Source organism: Neovison vison, chromosome 12, assembly GCF_020171115.1.
Source record: "Neovison vison isolate M4711 chromosome 12, ASM_NN_V1, whole genome shotgun sequence".
Taxonomy (NCBI): Eukaryota; Metazoa; Chordata; class Mammalia; order Carnivora; family Mustelidae; genus Neogale; species Neogale vison.
Genome location: NC_058102.1, coordinates 133,147,011 through 133,160,558, shown reverse-complemented (window position 1 = coordinate 133,160,558; position 13,548 = coordinate 133,147,011). Strand labels below are relative to the sequence as shown.

Sequence of the window (13,548 nt, the reverse complement as noted above, 5' to 3'; positions counted from 1 at the left end):
GTTTGTAAAGTCTGTCAAGATGGAAAGTCTTGGGCGCCTGGGTGGCTCAGTGGGTTAAGCCTCTGCCTTTGGCTCGGGTCATGGTCTCAGGGTCCTGGGGTCAAGTTCCATGTCGGGCTCTCTGCTCAGCAAGGAGCCTGCTTCCCCCTCTCTCTCTGCCTACTTGTGATCTCTCTCTGTGCATCAAATAAATAAAGAAAATCTAAAAAAAAAAAAAAAAGATGGGAAGTCTCTGGAATTTCTTAAAAGTATTGGAATATAAGTCAAAAAGAAGTATTATATACAAAGAGAGTCAAAGCATTCTGTAATATACAAGGCTCTTCGTGTAACTAGAAAGCGACTTATGTATATAAACACATAGAATGTTTCAGAAGCAGGGGAGGTCAACAGAAGCACCGGTTCTTTGAATTATACGTGGTCCTGTAGACGAGCAGATCCCTGTGATGGTTCGTCCTGTTGCCTGGATTAGCCACACTGCTGGGTCCCTCCATTCATGGCCCTCCCGGCTGCTACCGCCTGGTTTGTACCCCTAGCTTCTCCCACCACCGCTACCCCTCACCTGGACATTCTCAAGAGCTCAGTGGCTTCTACTGGGTCCCTGGCCTCCATCTCCTCTGACTCCAGAGCTGTCTCTCCAAAGGGCAGGTGAGATCATATGACTTGTCCCCTCACTGCCCCCTACCCCCTCTGCACCCCCCCTTTGGCTGCAATGACAAGGGCTTTCATTCCCCACTCCAAGCTGAGGTATAGAATGTTGTCCGTGCAAAATAGTGGCTCCTACAGCAGGGACCCTCAGCTCAGGGATTTACGGATCCTGACTTGGCCCTGTGGGCAGGCCCTCCACTGAGAGTCCCTGCGCAACACTTGTGGACACCCCATGAGCTTCCTAGTCACAGCCGTGAGTCCCTCAGACTCCCTCCAAACTTATCTGGACTTCCTCCAAAAACCCTTCCAGACCTCCGTGCCCTTGATCTTCACCTTGAGCATCCATCTTCCACTTCCATCTGAGGCAGCACCAGTGCCCACCCCCGTGCGAAGGCTTCCTCGAATGACCCTGTTTAGCAGGAATCACCCCTTTCTCTGCACTTGCCAATCAGCTCGCTTGTCTGCCTCTGAGCCTTTACTTCCTCTGCCTTGAAGCTGAAGCCATCATTGGCTGACACTCTTCCCTGCTAGATTCCGAGCCCTCTGAAAACAGGCTTCACACCACAGTCGTCTCTGTGGCCTCGCTGGGCCTGCTGCTGGGCCTTGCATAGGGCAGAGGTTCAATCTCTCCTGAACTGAATTTCTAAACCCCTGGCTCTTGGGGCAGGAGTGAGGACAGTGATGGGTAATAAGGCTGAAGTTGTTCCAGAACCTTCAGCTGGGCCAGAAAGCCTTCAGAGGGGGCGGCCACGGGGGGACACTGCAGGCAAGCCGCAGCCTACTGTGGGAAGGGATTAAAGGAGAGAGTTGCCAGTGCACAGAAGCACACTCGGGTGTGTTAGGGCCCTTGACACACCCTCTCGGCTACGCTGTCTCTAGAAGATTTGACGGCATTAGCAAGGAAGAAAGCCGTTACTAAGAATTTGGTAGGTACTTGCAGGGGGTGCCGTGTAGGCTCTAGTTACTTGTGCCATTCTGTTAAGAGGATGACTGTCCGGGCATGGGAGCACCTCCTGATCTGGGGACAAGAACTGACCACCAGTTTCCTCCCCTTTAGAGTGACTCCTTGGGAAACTGGACACCCCCAATGGAGGCAAATTTCTGTCCCTAAACGAATGCCCATGCGATTATGCCGAGGGGTTTCCACTGGCTCTACAACGGTACTCAGCAAAGACGGTGTGCCTTTTGCCAATAAGTCAGCAAGCCAGACGGTCTCGGGCACGTAGGTAGCAGCCCCTCGTTTTCGGGGACTTCATCTTTGGCTCTTCGACTGTGTAGATCCAGTTACAATACGGTTTCAGAACTGCGGCAACTGGAGGAGACTCCGTGTTCCATGGTGAATGTTCGAAGCTTTGCTCCGAAATAATAGTCTTTAGTTCAAAAGTGTGTGGGTGTTTATTTTTCCAAGGCTCAGGGTGGGTAATTTAGCGAGCTTTTAAGTCATCACTGGGAAGGACGCGCCAGGGCTTTCGGCACTCAGAGTCCTAGGTGGCATTAAAGGTACAATAATAGATGCTTACTTTTCGTGCCAGTCGGAAAGAAACTGAAGGAGAGAAAGTACTGTGGACAGGCCAGCTCTCAAAAGCACGAGAATTCGGTTTTGCTCTGATCATCTGAGCAGGCACTTTCCAAGCTGTTCTTTTTCCCCCTCCCACCATCTCTCCCTGTGTAGTGCATTACCTTCTCTTTAAGTGTCTGCTTTCGTAGAGATCTTCATAGCAAAAAGGAACTGGGCAAGGGAGGAGCCCCAGAGGACCAGAGGCAGAGGCCAAGACTGGCTCAGGCTGGCTGGGGCTCTGCCCACCTTCAGCCTCCCATCGCTAAATGGGAAACTGCCATCAGGGCACAGGGGTGCTCCCTGCCAGCGCCTGACCCCAGCTGGCCGGCTCAGGGACAGCTGCCCTGCTGACTTGGGCCTCAGCTGGTCTCTCGAGTCTTCCACGAGCGAGGCACTGTACCCCTGCCTCTGCCTTGGTGACCCCCACCCCGTCGGGTTCTCTGCATGTGAGTGGTCCTGAGCATCGCAGAGCCTGCCCTGCACATCCATCCCCGGCTGGCCGCGCGGCGTCTGTGCCAACAGGTGCTCCCACGCTCCATCGGCTCCTCGCCTCATCCGGGAACAGAAACTGTGCCAAGATGTCTAGTGGCAGATCCAGTGGGAAACTCTTCCTGGGCGGCATCTGGCTACTCGGCAGGGCATGGTGGGCCCTTGGCAGCCTCTCGGACAAGCTCAGGCTTTCTCAGTTATTTGCCTGGAGGGTCAGAGCTCACCTCTGCTCTTGACCTGCCAGGATGTCATGGGAGAACTGGGGAACGCCGAGCTTCCTCTGCGCAAGGTCAGGAAAGCCCAAGGCTGATTTTGCATTCTATAATTTTTTTTCCTTTTCTCTTGAGATCTGGATATGTTTTACATTAATTAAATATCACCTCTTCACCTCTTTTAGGTTTAGTAGTTTTCTTAACCATCTACTGCTTAGTCTCTGGGGGAAAAAAAAAGCTGCTTTGCAGCATCAAAACTACATTAAAAAAAGGAAATTATCATGGGAATGAAACCATGAAATGATGCTCTCACAAGTATGTTTTGCTTTCCACTGGCTGTATTAAACCCTGAACCCATGCTTTCAACGCTGATAAATTATACAGAGCAAAGTCATTTGTTGGTTTACTTGCAGCAGTGGAAGTTATACTTTTAGGATAGATCTTCTCCCTAGGAAACTATGACCTGTCAATAGGTTCTAAATAATTTTGATTGTTGGTTCAGAGATGTAGGAAGGTCATTCCTGAGTCCTCTGGCCAACCACGGACTCCAGGTAGGAATCTCTATTTGAGAAACATTCTGCCTGGGCCACTGCATAGAGCATTAGATGTCTTTCTGTTATTTACACATGATATTCATCGGTCTATGACCACACAGGTCAGGGTACACCAACACTGCAGACAACGGGCTCACATGTGCTTCAAGAGTGCTTGGAAATTGTATGCACCTTGCTTTTCACGTTTAGCTTTCACACATTACATCGTTAACAAGAAAAGTGGGTGTACCTCTCCACGCCGCTCAGTTTCCATTTGTGCTTCCGGGACATCAGTAATCCCCCACCCCAAGCTGCCTGCGAAAAGAAGATCATAGAAGAACAACTCACACGGTGAATCAGGGGAGGAAAAGAAGACTGGTCACCACTATGCAGGGGAACACTGGGGGATCATGGAAATCTTCCTGGTTCAGCCTTGCTGAGTAATACTGGATTAGTAACAAGCCGTCGGCAGATAACAGCTGATCTTTGAACCACACTTTGAGTCATACTGGTCTAAGCCTAAATTGCTTCTATTTGTCCTTCTAAATCTTGACAACTTTTTTTTAAATTTGAAAATGTTTTGGTGGGCACATCTTCAGTGTGACTGGGTCTGGAGTCAAAAACATTTCAAATATAATTTATCTTCTTAGCTGGCTCAGCTAAGAAACTGGAATTCTGGTGGCCCATACTTCCTAGTAAGCAAGCTCTTGTGTCTGCTTTCCTCTCCAAATATACAAATATCTGACTTGAGTTTGAGTGCCCTCCACCCCCGGGGCTTCCTATGTAAATGTAACTCTTTTTTACCTCTTGGATCATTCTTGTAGGGAAGTACAAACTGCATGTGTGTGGTTGTGTGTGGAAGTGCGTAGTTACATTCCTCCAAGGATGTTACGGACTGAAGAATCAAGAGCTAAATGCTCAGCTTGGGTATACTGGTCATACAAATAAGCATATTATCATGTTGGGGACATTGAGGCAGGTCAGCCTCTGACTTCCTCCAGTCAATGTTGGGGTTTGTGTGAGTTGTGTGCTACTTTGTGTCTGCACTCTTCAAAAGCTTAAATATCCCCATTCTGAAAATGGGCTCCCAAAGGAAAAAAAAAAGAGCTAGAGAAAGAGAGAAAACAGATTTCATTCCATGAGCCCCAAATGAATAAACGTGCAAGGACGTTTTCGTGGCCGCCCCTATGGGATACTCACATCCACATGCATCCAGATCTTGTACTTTTTGCAAATATCAGCAACCGCCAAGAGGGGGTCAAATGCTCCGTACACAGTGGTCCCAGCCGTGGCGCTCACAAGGAAAGGAACAAATCCCTACACAAACAAGAAAGCCTCAAACAATGTCAAACAGGGTGTCAAGGATTTTATTTTTTTAAATTTTTAAAAAAGATTTTATTTGTTTGTTAGAGAGAGTGCGTGCACAAGCGCACAAGCAAGGGGAACAGCAGGCAGAGGTAGAGGGGAGAAGAGACTCCCCGCTGAGCAGGGAGCCCGATGGACCCTGGACTCGATCCCAGGACCCTAAGATCATGACCTGAGCCAAAGGCAGACACTTACACAACTAAGCCACCAAGGAGTCCTGATTATTATTATTTCTTTAAGCTGATAAAAACAGTGGATATTCTCCCTCTGTCATACATACATCTCCAGTTTTAGAACCATGACGAGGACTGTTGACCCTTTAGAGCCTGGGAGGATATTTTAGATCTCCAGGATCTGAGTTCTCCAGGCCATTCTGTTGGACTTGCCCGTTGCCTTAGAACAGACACTGGTTCTCAGGAGAGGCCACACTGGACCCAGAGGTGAGGGAGCTTTATGGTGGCCTGCAGCCATTTATATATCCCAGGTAGATACTCCTCCCCCCAACTTTGTCCACTTTCTAGTCTTCCTTTTTGCTCACTTTCTAATCTTACTTGTACATAATAGTCCCCTAGAGTGAGCAGGCAAAAGAATAAGAAGAAGGAAATCCGACTGACCCCATTATTCCTTTTTGGAAAACCGTGAGATCATTTATTTGGGATGCCTTACAGGGAAGGGTTCATGTGGGCTGGACAATAAGCCATGACCATTATCTAAGTAGTCTGCAGTCTGCCTGGCTCTGGCTAAATGAAAGTTGCTAGAAGCTAGTAGAAGCGTGCCTCAAACAGAATGAACAGAGCTGTGATGTGACAGGATGTCGGAGTCCGTCTTTAGGTGGCAGCAAAGGTTTAATCTTGTGGTTTACTATCCTAGAAGTAGTTAGAATACAGAAGCACGGGGAGCCTCCTGCTGCCACTTTGTAGAAAAAAAAGAAAAGAAAAAGAAAAGGCAGAGAAAAGAAATAACTACTCCTAAGTTGATAATAATCAAACGCACATAGCCTGCCACCGAACGAGGAACTGTAGGTCCTATCTACTAAAAGTTACATTAAGGGAGTTCTACAAACAAGCTCTCTGGTTTGCAAACCACCCAGGGATAGAAATGACTTTCTAGAGCTTTGTGGGAATCCTTCACAGGTCTCCAGAACTTGCTGCTTCTGTGACTTCTAAATTGCTTTCCCGAGAAAAAGATGCTTGGAGAGCCAATCATAACCATATTCCTAGGCAGGAAAAATTGGCCCCTTTCAAATAAACACACTATGGTAACTCATGCTGCATTGGTGGTTTCTTCCACTTGTGAAAATGATCTTTCAAATGGATGTCTGTTTAATGCCAACTCTCAGCGCATAAAAAGACGAATGCTGTAGAAACTCCTACAGCATCACCGTATATGTTATCACAGGGTATATTATATAAACAGCAACTTAGATGTTTCCAAAGCAGGGGCTGCAACTCAGAGAAATGAATAATGACTAGATACAAAAATCCCATATGCTCAGGAAAGCGGGGAGGTTGAGAATTGCGTCCTCTTTTCAAAACAAAACCAAAGTGGCAGCACCGGGTGCCTAAGTTGGTAAAGTGTCTGACTCTTGATTTTTGGCTCAGGTCAGGATCTCAGGGTTGTGAGATCCAGCCCCGCACTGGGCTCTGCACTGGGTGTGGGACTTGTTTGGGATTCTCTCTCCCTTTCCCTCTGCCCCCCACTACAGCCCCACCCAAAACCCCAAAAGCAAACAAAGAAAAAAGCCCCAAACCAAAGAGTGTTGTCCACTGGATGGAATCAGAAATATGTACCTTTAGCTTGTTATGGGCTGGATGAAGCTCCCTAACAAACACTTACTTTTTGTTTGGCTTCAAGAATCCTTCTTTCAAGATCAGATGGGATCATTTTCCCCCTGAAAGGAAAAATAAATACATGAGAGGTTTGCTTCGAATAGTTTACTTTGTGGTCTTCACAAGCAGCTGCATCAGGGTAGGAGGTCAACCCTAAATGATCGGTTAAAACAACTCGTTGACTGTTTCCAGGAAGAAATGCAGTTTCTCCCTGAAAGATGCAGGATGTAATTTCTGACACATCGAGGGGACTCATGAGCACAGGGTGCTGTTAGAACAGCCACGGGGCCCTCTAGGCTACACAGAACCTGTTTTTTAGGTCATCCCCCTAACTTGGTTAAAAACTAGCCTGCTTTGGCATGAAACACTTGGCAATGAAAGGACAGTGCAGAAAAGAGATTTGTATTCCCAATCTTCGAATGAATGTAGCTGCAATTTCACATATAGATGACATGCCAAGAAGAGAAATCCATTCGAAACAAATGAATGAAAATATTAAGTAAAAAAGCTACCTAATTACATTCTAAGTACTAAAAGCCTGAAGCCGGCCAGAAAAACATGGGCTCAAATTTCAAACAATTAGATACACGGACTTTGGAAAAAGAAACATTCTTTCTTTCCTCCCCAAAATGTTTCTTTCCTAAAATAAAAACACAGATAGTTCTAGGCTAATTATAAAACTCCATTATTATAATAATCAAAGGAGTGGTTTCTACAAGAAGAGAGATGTAGCTAGATGTGTGATCTTAGTCAGGTGCCTTGATTTCTCTGTGCCTCTCATTACTGTCCCTGGAACACAGTGATAATAATATTACTTATGGAGTTATGAGGTTTAAGTGAGTTGATAACTGCAAAATGATTTTAAAAGTCCTTGGCATGTGGGAAGCACTCCATAATTGTTAGGTTTTATTGTTGAGATTGTTATGTATGATGACATCCATCTCCCAGGACTTTGGGGAAAAAAACAGGGAAAGGAGAGAGTCGTTGCCTGGTGCCAGGAACAGTAAAAAAAAATTTTTTTTAAAAGATTTTATTTATTTATTTGACAGACGGAGATCACAAGTAGGCAAAGAGGCAGGCAGAGATAGAGGGGAAAGTAGGCTCCCCACTGAGCAGAGAGCCTGATGCAGGGCTTGATCCCAGGACCCTGAGATCATAACCTGAGCCGAAAGCAGAGGCTTCAACCCACCCAGGCGCCCCAACAGTGAAAAAATTTTAAAATAGCTCTCTTGAGGTTGCTAAACTGGCTTAACTTTTCACATCAGGGTCATCGATCTAGGTTTTTAAAAGGCAGTTTGGAAAAATAAATTATGGGCAGGAGGTTGTCACAATAACAGATGGGAAAGGCTATTGGCATTTAGGGAGCAGTGTGGGGAGGGGCTGGTATTTGTCTTGAGGTCAATAATCCATTCCTGGCTGTCCCTGTGACTTTAAGTATAGAGCAAGCATTGGGCTACTTCATTATATCTTCTAAGTTTTACATACTGAAATTTGTTATTCTATTATGACTTACTTTCCTAACACCCATTTTACAAAAATACTTCAAGCATTATATAGTAAGTTTTATTTCCAGCAACTTTCATTCCAGGCTTGCAAAGGAGGCACTGCAGAGTAGCTGGCATGTAAAGCAGACATTAGGCCTGAACGCCTTAAGAACCACTAATTTATGTGAAGCTGTCTTCCAAAGGAAGGCAGTTAAAACGCAATTATCTGGCAACAGGAAGGGACAAGTTACCAGTCATTAGTCAGGCTGGGTTGGAACAAAGGACAGTGAACCTATCTATGGTGTAAGGGTACAATCTGGGGCGGGAGCAGCCCACCTCTGGGGAACTTTGATGAGATGGGGATTCTGAAGGAGGGACAGACGGAAGGGAAAAGCAGGGGGCCGGGGCAGGGACAAGGAGTTCACTCCCTACACTTCCCCCTACACTTCACAGTTCGGCCTTGGGGGCAGCCCATGAAGCAGTGATTTTCCATGTCTCTAGATCAGGCTATGCTCAAACACCTTGCTTCAGCGCTGATAGAAATAAAATGTGCCGATTTCAGAAGAAATTTGGGTATTGAAGTTGTCTTTTACATAAAGCTTTCAGCACATTAAAATTGTCATTGTATTTTTCTAGGTAAATGTAGAAGCTGAGAGAGGATTCTCAGAAACGGTTTGCAAATCCCCAACTTTCCCTAGTTTTCTACGTGCCCAAGGAGAGTAAAACACTCTCTTTTGGAGAGTTTTGGGTGACAAGGTTGAGAGCAGCAATTTGGGGGCCTAATCACATCTGGGTGTTTTGTTAAGCATAGGCAGTAAGGTGTCACCAAGAAGTCACAGATCAGGGTACATTATAATCGGAAGGAGCTGAAGACCTATTTCTAGTCTAAGTGTCTCATTTTTCCAATGAGGAAGTGCCCAAGAGAAGGGGGGTGACTGGCCTAAGATTAAATGTTGGTAAAAAGTTGATTGTAGCTAGACAGAAGACACCAAGCTTCCTAGAAAGGTCAAACAGATAGGAAACCTATTTAGAAAGATTGGAGTCTTTTAAGATAAGATAAATCCTTGCCGATAATATCTGACTTTCCTGGATCAGAAATGCCATTCAAGCACGCTGGGGAAAACAAGTAACGAACGGTCTGTTCCATTTCCCTATCAGAGTTTTGGGGCGGGCTGGTAAATAATCAAGTTCAGGTAGAAAGCAACGGTTGTGGCTCTTGACGGGGCGGGGGTGGGGGGGGCAGGTTCCAGACACCCTTGGGCCCTCTGCCCAAGATACTTGTTCTATCCACTTAGGATCCCAGAGCCTGAAGGTGGCGGGTATTTGTTGGAGGTTACGTGAGCAGAAGGCAGAAGTTTAACTCAGGGTTGATAGTAATTTGGTGACTCTTAACTTAATGACTGGCCAGACAGCTAGTATGGGGGCCTCTGGGGCCAAAACTTTTCATCTTTCTGTTTATCTTAGAATTTGCTCGATTACTTTAGAACAAGGGTTCTTAAAATTTAAGTGTGCATAAAAATCACTTGGGTGTGCCTTTAAAATGCAGATTCCTTGGCCCCCCCTCCTAGGGATTTTGATTCAGGAGGTCAATTATCAGGCCCAAGAATTAATTCTTTCCACAAATATGTATTGAGCACATACTAGGCGCCACACACTACTGGGGGAACAGACCAGTTTTTATTCTTCAGGGTTTCCTTGCTAACAAGAGAAACAAATGATCACACAGTCCAAATAGACAGACAGAGGAATTTGCATTTCTAACAAGCCCCCCAGAGCGTTCTGACCTGGATCCACATGCTGGGAAAATATTGCTTTGGAAATGGAAATTTTAGCCTGGTAGGCATTTAAACAATTGTGTGACAGACTAGCCAAGGACCTAGCCAAGGACCGATATAGATCGTTCATAGGACCTGTGGTTTTGAGCCATCACAGCCGAAGGGCAGGGAGCAAGCAGCAGAAGGAGCTCCAGATACGGATCGTACATTCCCTGCTGGTGCTGTCTGGCCTGGAATTTCCAGACAAACATCTCTTGGTGCAGGAAGGCTCTGGACAATAGCTGTTGCATTCTGTAGGTCTGGCCTCAAAGTATCTCCAATAGCAAAAAAAGCAGGGTGTCTCACTGTTGTCATTACTAGCAATGGTTCTAGTGGTGTGTGACGTTCCGGGTGTCGTGCAGCTAGCAGGGGGCAGACTGCAAACCTAGAGCTGTCTTGTATCAGGATGCAGGTTCTTAGCACCGTACAACAGATGTCTTCCAAAGCATTTATGGGGTTCAAACAAAATATCTGCCTACCTGAAAGGTTGAGTTCTAGAACTGCAATAAAGTAGGTAGGGTTTTTTGGAAGTCCCTCGAAGTGAATACTTCCTTGATCCCGATTCTTTTGGCTTTTAGTACTGTTTAGTAAAATAAAAACTTATCACCTCCTACTAAAATATTTTGCTCCATTATTCCCTGATGATACAGTTCCTTCTAGAATAGTATCTAAACCCTAGAGAAGTAACCAAAGTTGGCCAATTTTTTGGTTTTGTTTTTTAAAGTAGTCAGCATTTTTTTTTTTTTAAACATAGATTGTGATACAGGGATGGTAAAGGGAACTCATGGACCCAAGCCAATTTTCACATTGCCCAGACTGTGTGGTAACTTGAAAATTTCACGAACTAACTGGGGAAGACTGTTGCAGGAGTTATGCAGCAGCGGGGAAACTTATGAGAGAGATCTCCTGGGGAGAGAGCTCCGTGTGTCTGCACATGGCTGCTGCCCATGTGGGTCACCTACCCTAGGACATGACCAGAAGACAGACTAGCAAACTCAAATCCAAACAGACCATTTCGGAAGTACTTGTATTATGAAACCAAACCCTCTGCCAAAAATTTTTTACCATAATTAGAAACAGTAAGCTTCTTTGGTCCTTTAATACGGACTTTGATTTGGGAAAAAAGAATTTTAACTTTAACAGATAACCACAGATAACTTTAACAGATAACAGATAACCACATTTTTCTCTTTTAAGATATGTTTTCCAATACACACAATGGGATCACCCAGCATTACAGCCAGGATAGAGGAATAGGACATTTTGGGTGACTTTTGTATCTAATTCCAGCAATTTTTAAAAAAATTACGTTCTCCAAATGCATTTAATTCACACAAACACATATACACTCTCACTCACTGTACAACAATCCAAGTGATGTGCAACCAAGGAGGCCAGCCGTGATGTGGTAAGGAGCTACTTTCGTTTTCACACAAACCCCCCAGATCGCTGCCAATGGGGGCCAGCATTGAAGCTCACAGGGGAGTATGTGACGAAGGAAAGTATCTACGGGCAAGAAGGTGTGTGCTGGCCATCTCTCATCACTGCCTCAACTTCCCCAAACTGCCATTCCACTTTCCTGAACACACTGGTAGAGAAAAGAGGGGAATTGTGATAAAAAGTTCAATTCCCCCTGTAAGAAAGCATACTTGGCTTATTCTAAATAACTTCTGAGTCAGGGAAGAAATCAGAACTGCAATTACAGAACATTAAAAATTAATGACATGGGAATACCACATGTGAAAACATGAGAAGCACCCTAAATCATCCTCAGAGGAAAACGAAGAGCCTGATGGGCTTTTAAAGTTAAATAACAGAATAAAAATAACTAAATATTTAACCTAAGAAGCTAGGAAAATGAAAACAAACAGTGTAGACAGAGAGAATGAATGAATTTTTCAATGATTTAGAAACTTTATTAGGTAGACTAATTTAATAAATTCAGAAACTGGTATATTGAAAAGATCAGTGAATAGACAAATATCTGATTGGTTCAGTAAAGAGAGAAAATGTAACATTTGAAATAAGAGAGGAGATTATGGAAAATATATTTTAGTATTATAAAACTTTCTATATAGAGATTTGTGCTAATCTTAAAATTTTTGAGGAAATAGATAATTTTCCCCTACTAAAATGTAAATTGAAAGAAGTGATTCAAGAATATATAGAAAATTTGAAAAAAATTGATAACCAAGAAGTAAGTGGGGAAAAAAGTTACCAAAAACAACCCCCCAAAATGACAGGCCCAGATGTTTTAATAGTGAATTTTAACACATCTATTACTGGTGGATAATGCCCTCTAAACACTTATACAGAAGACAATGGGAAGCTGCTGGATTTATTTCTAGAAACTAGCTAATTCTAAAAGCAAGATCTGTCAAAGGTAGCCCAGAAAGGCTTATCAATATATCTTATAATATAGATACATAAATCCTGACTATGTTTTAAAATATAATACAGAGGAAATTACAGATTAACATGGAGCCAAGTAGAATTTGTTGCAAGAATACAAAGAATGGAAGGGAGGTAAAATAATAACTAGTATCTGAAACTATAAATGAGTAACCTGAAATAATGTATAAGAAGAAAAACACAGATCTTTACCAAAGGATGCAAAAAAAAAAAACGATTTGAATAAATAGAGAGACACGTGTTCTTTGATGAGAAAACTCAACATTGCAAATACATACAGTTGATCTCTAAACATAACACAATTCCAACTGGCTCCCCACTGTTTGAGGGGAAAGGGGATTTGAGATAACAATTCTAAAGCACAACTAATAAAGAATATTCAATTAAAAAGAGGGCAGGGGTCAGATTTTTCTCTACTAGAATGTAGAACATATTATAACACTATAGTGATTAAAAGTATGGCAATTGAGCCTAAATAAGCAAATCAGTGGAACAAAAATAGAAGGCTAGGAAGTGATTAAAACATTTTGTTTGATCACACATGGTGTTGGAACAATGTTAAGCAAAAACTAAGTGGATAAAAAAATAAAAAATTATATATCTCTCAAACACCACAGATCAAAATAAATTTCAGTGAGATCAGCTATTAAAATAATAATATAAAGGTTCTAGGAAAAAAGATGAATATTAGTATGTACTAAAAATGGAGAAGACTTTCTAGAAAGGAGGTAGAAAATGGATAATTGATGATAGCTCTGACTATCAAAAAATGGAATACTTTTATAAATACCATGAATAAAAGCAAATGATACATTTTTGTAAAACATTGACAACATACATGACAAAAATTGTTTTGTGTTCTTTTTCAACTATGAGTGACATAAAATGTTCAACTTTGCAAATTATTAAAAATGAAAATATAAATAATTAAAAAATGTTTCTACTCCTCAAGTTGACACAGGTCACTTAAGGTTTTAGTTTCTAGGATTAGTAAGAACATGGTGAGCAGCCACACCTTTATACTGCTTGGGAGAATTGTAAATTGGCTGGTTCTTTTCTGAAGGGCAACATGACAGCAAGTATCCTAACTCTTAGTGCAGACATAGTCAAAGGCTATTTATCCTAGGAAAATAATATAGGTATGTGTGCAAATATTTAGCCACACTGATACTTTAATTAGCAATTGTTTAAATAATAAAAATTCAAA

The 13,548-nt window shown here is 43.3% G+C and overlaps 1 protein-coding gene across 1 annotated transcript in view; it reads right to left on the bottom strand.

Moving 5' to 3' along the window:
* Positions 1–13,548, bottom strand: part of GAD2 (glutamate decarboxylase 2) — a 74,504-nt gene that overhangs the window by 21,787 nt on the left and 39,169 nt on the right. The window contains exons 9-11 of the mRNA XM_044227471.1: positions 6,639–6,693; positions 4,638–4,754; positions 3,688–3,752 (exon numbers count right to left, since the gene is read on the bottom strand). Of these exons, the coding sequence (XP_044083406.1) occupies positions 3,688–3,752; positions 4,638–4,754; positions 6,639–6,693 (237 nt within the window). The remainder of the gene's footprint in view (positions 1–3,687; positions 3,753–4,637; positions 4,755–6,638; positions 6,694–13,548) is intronic.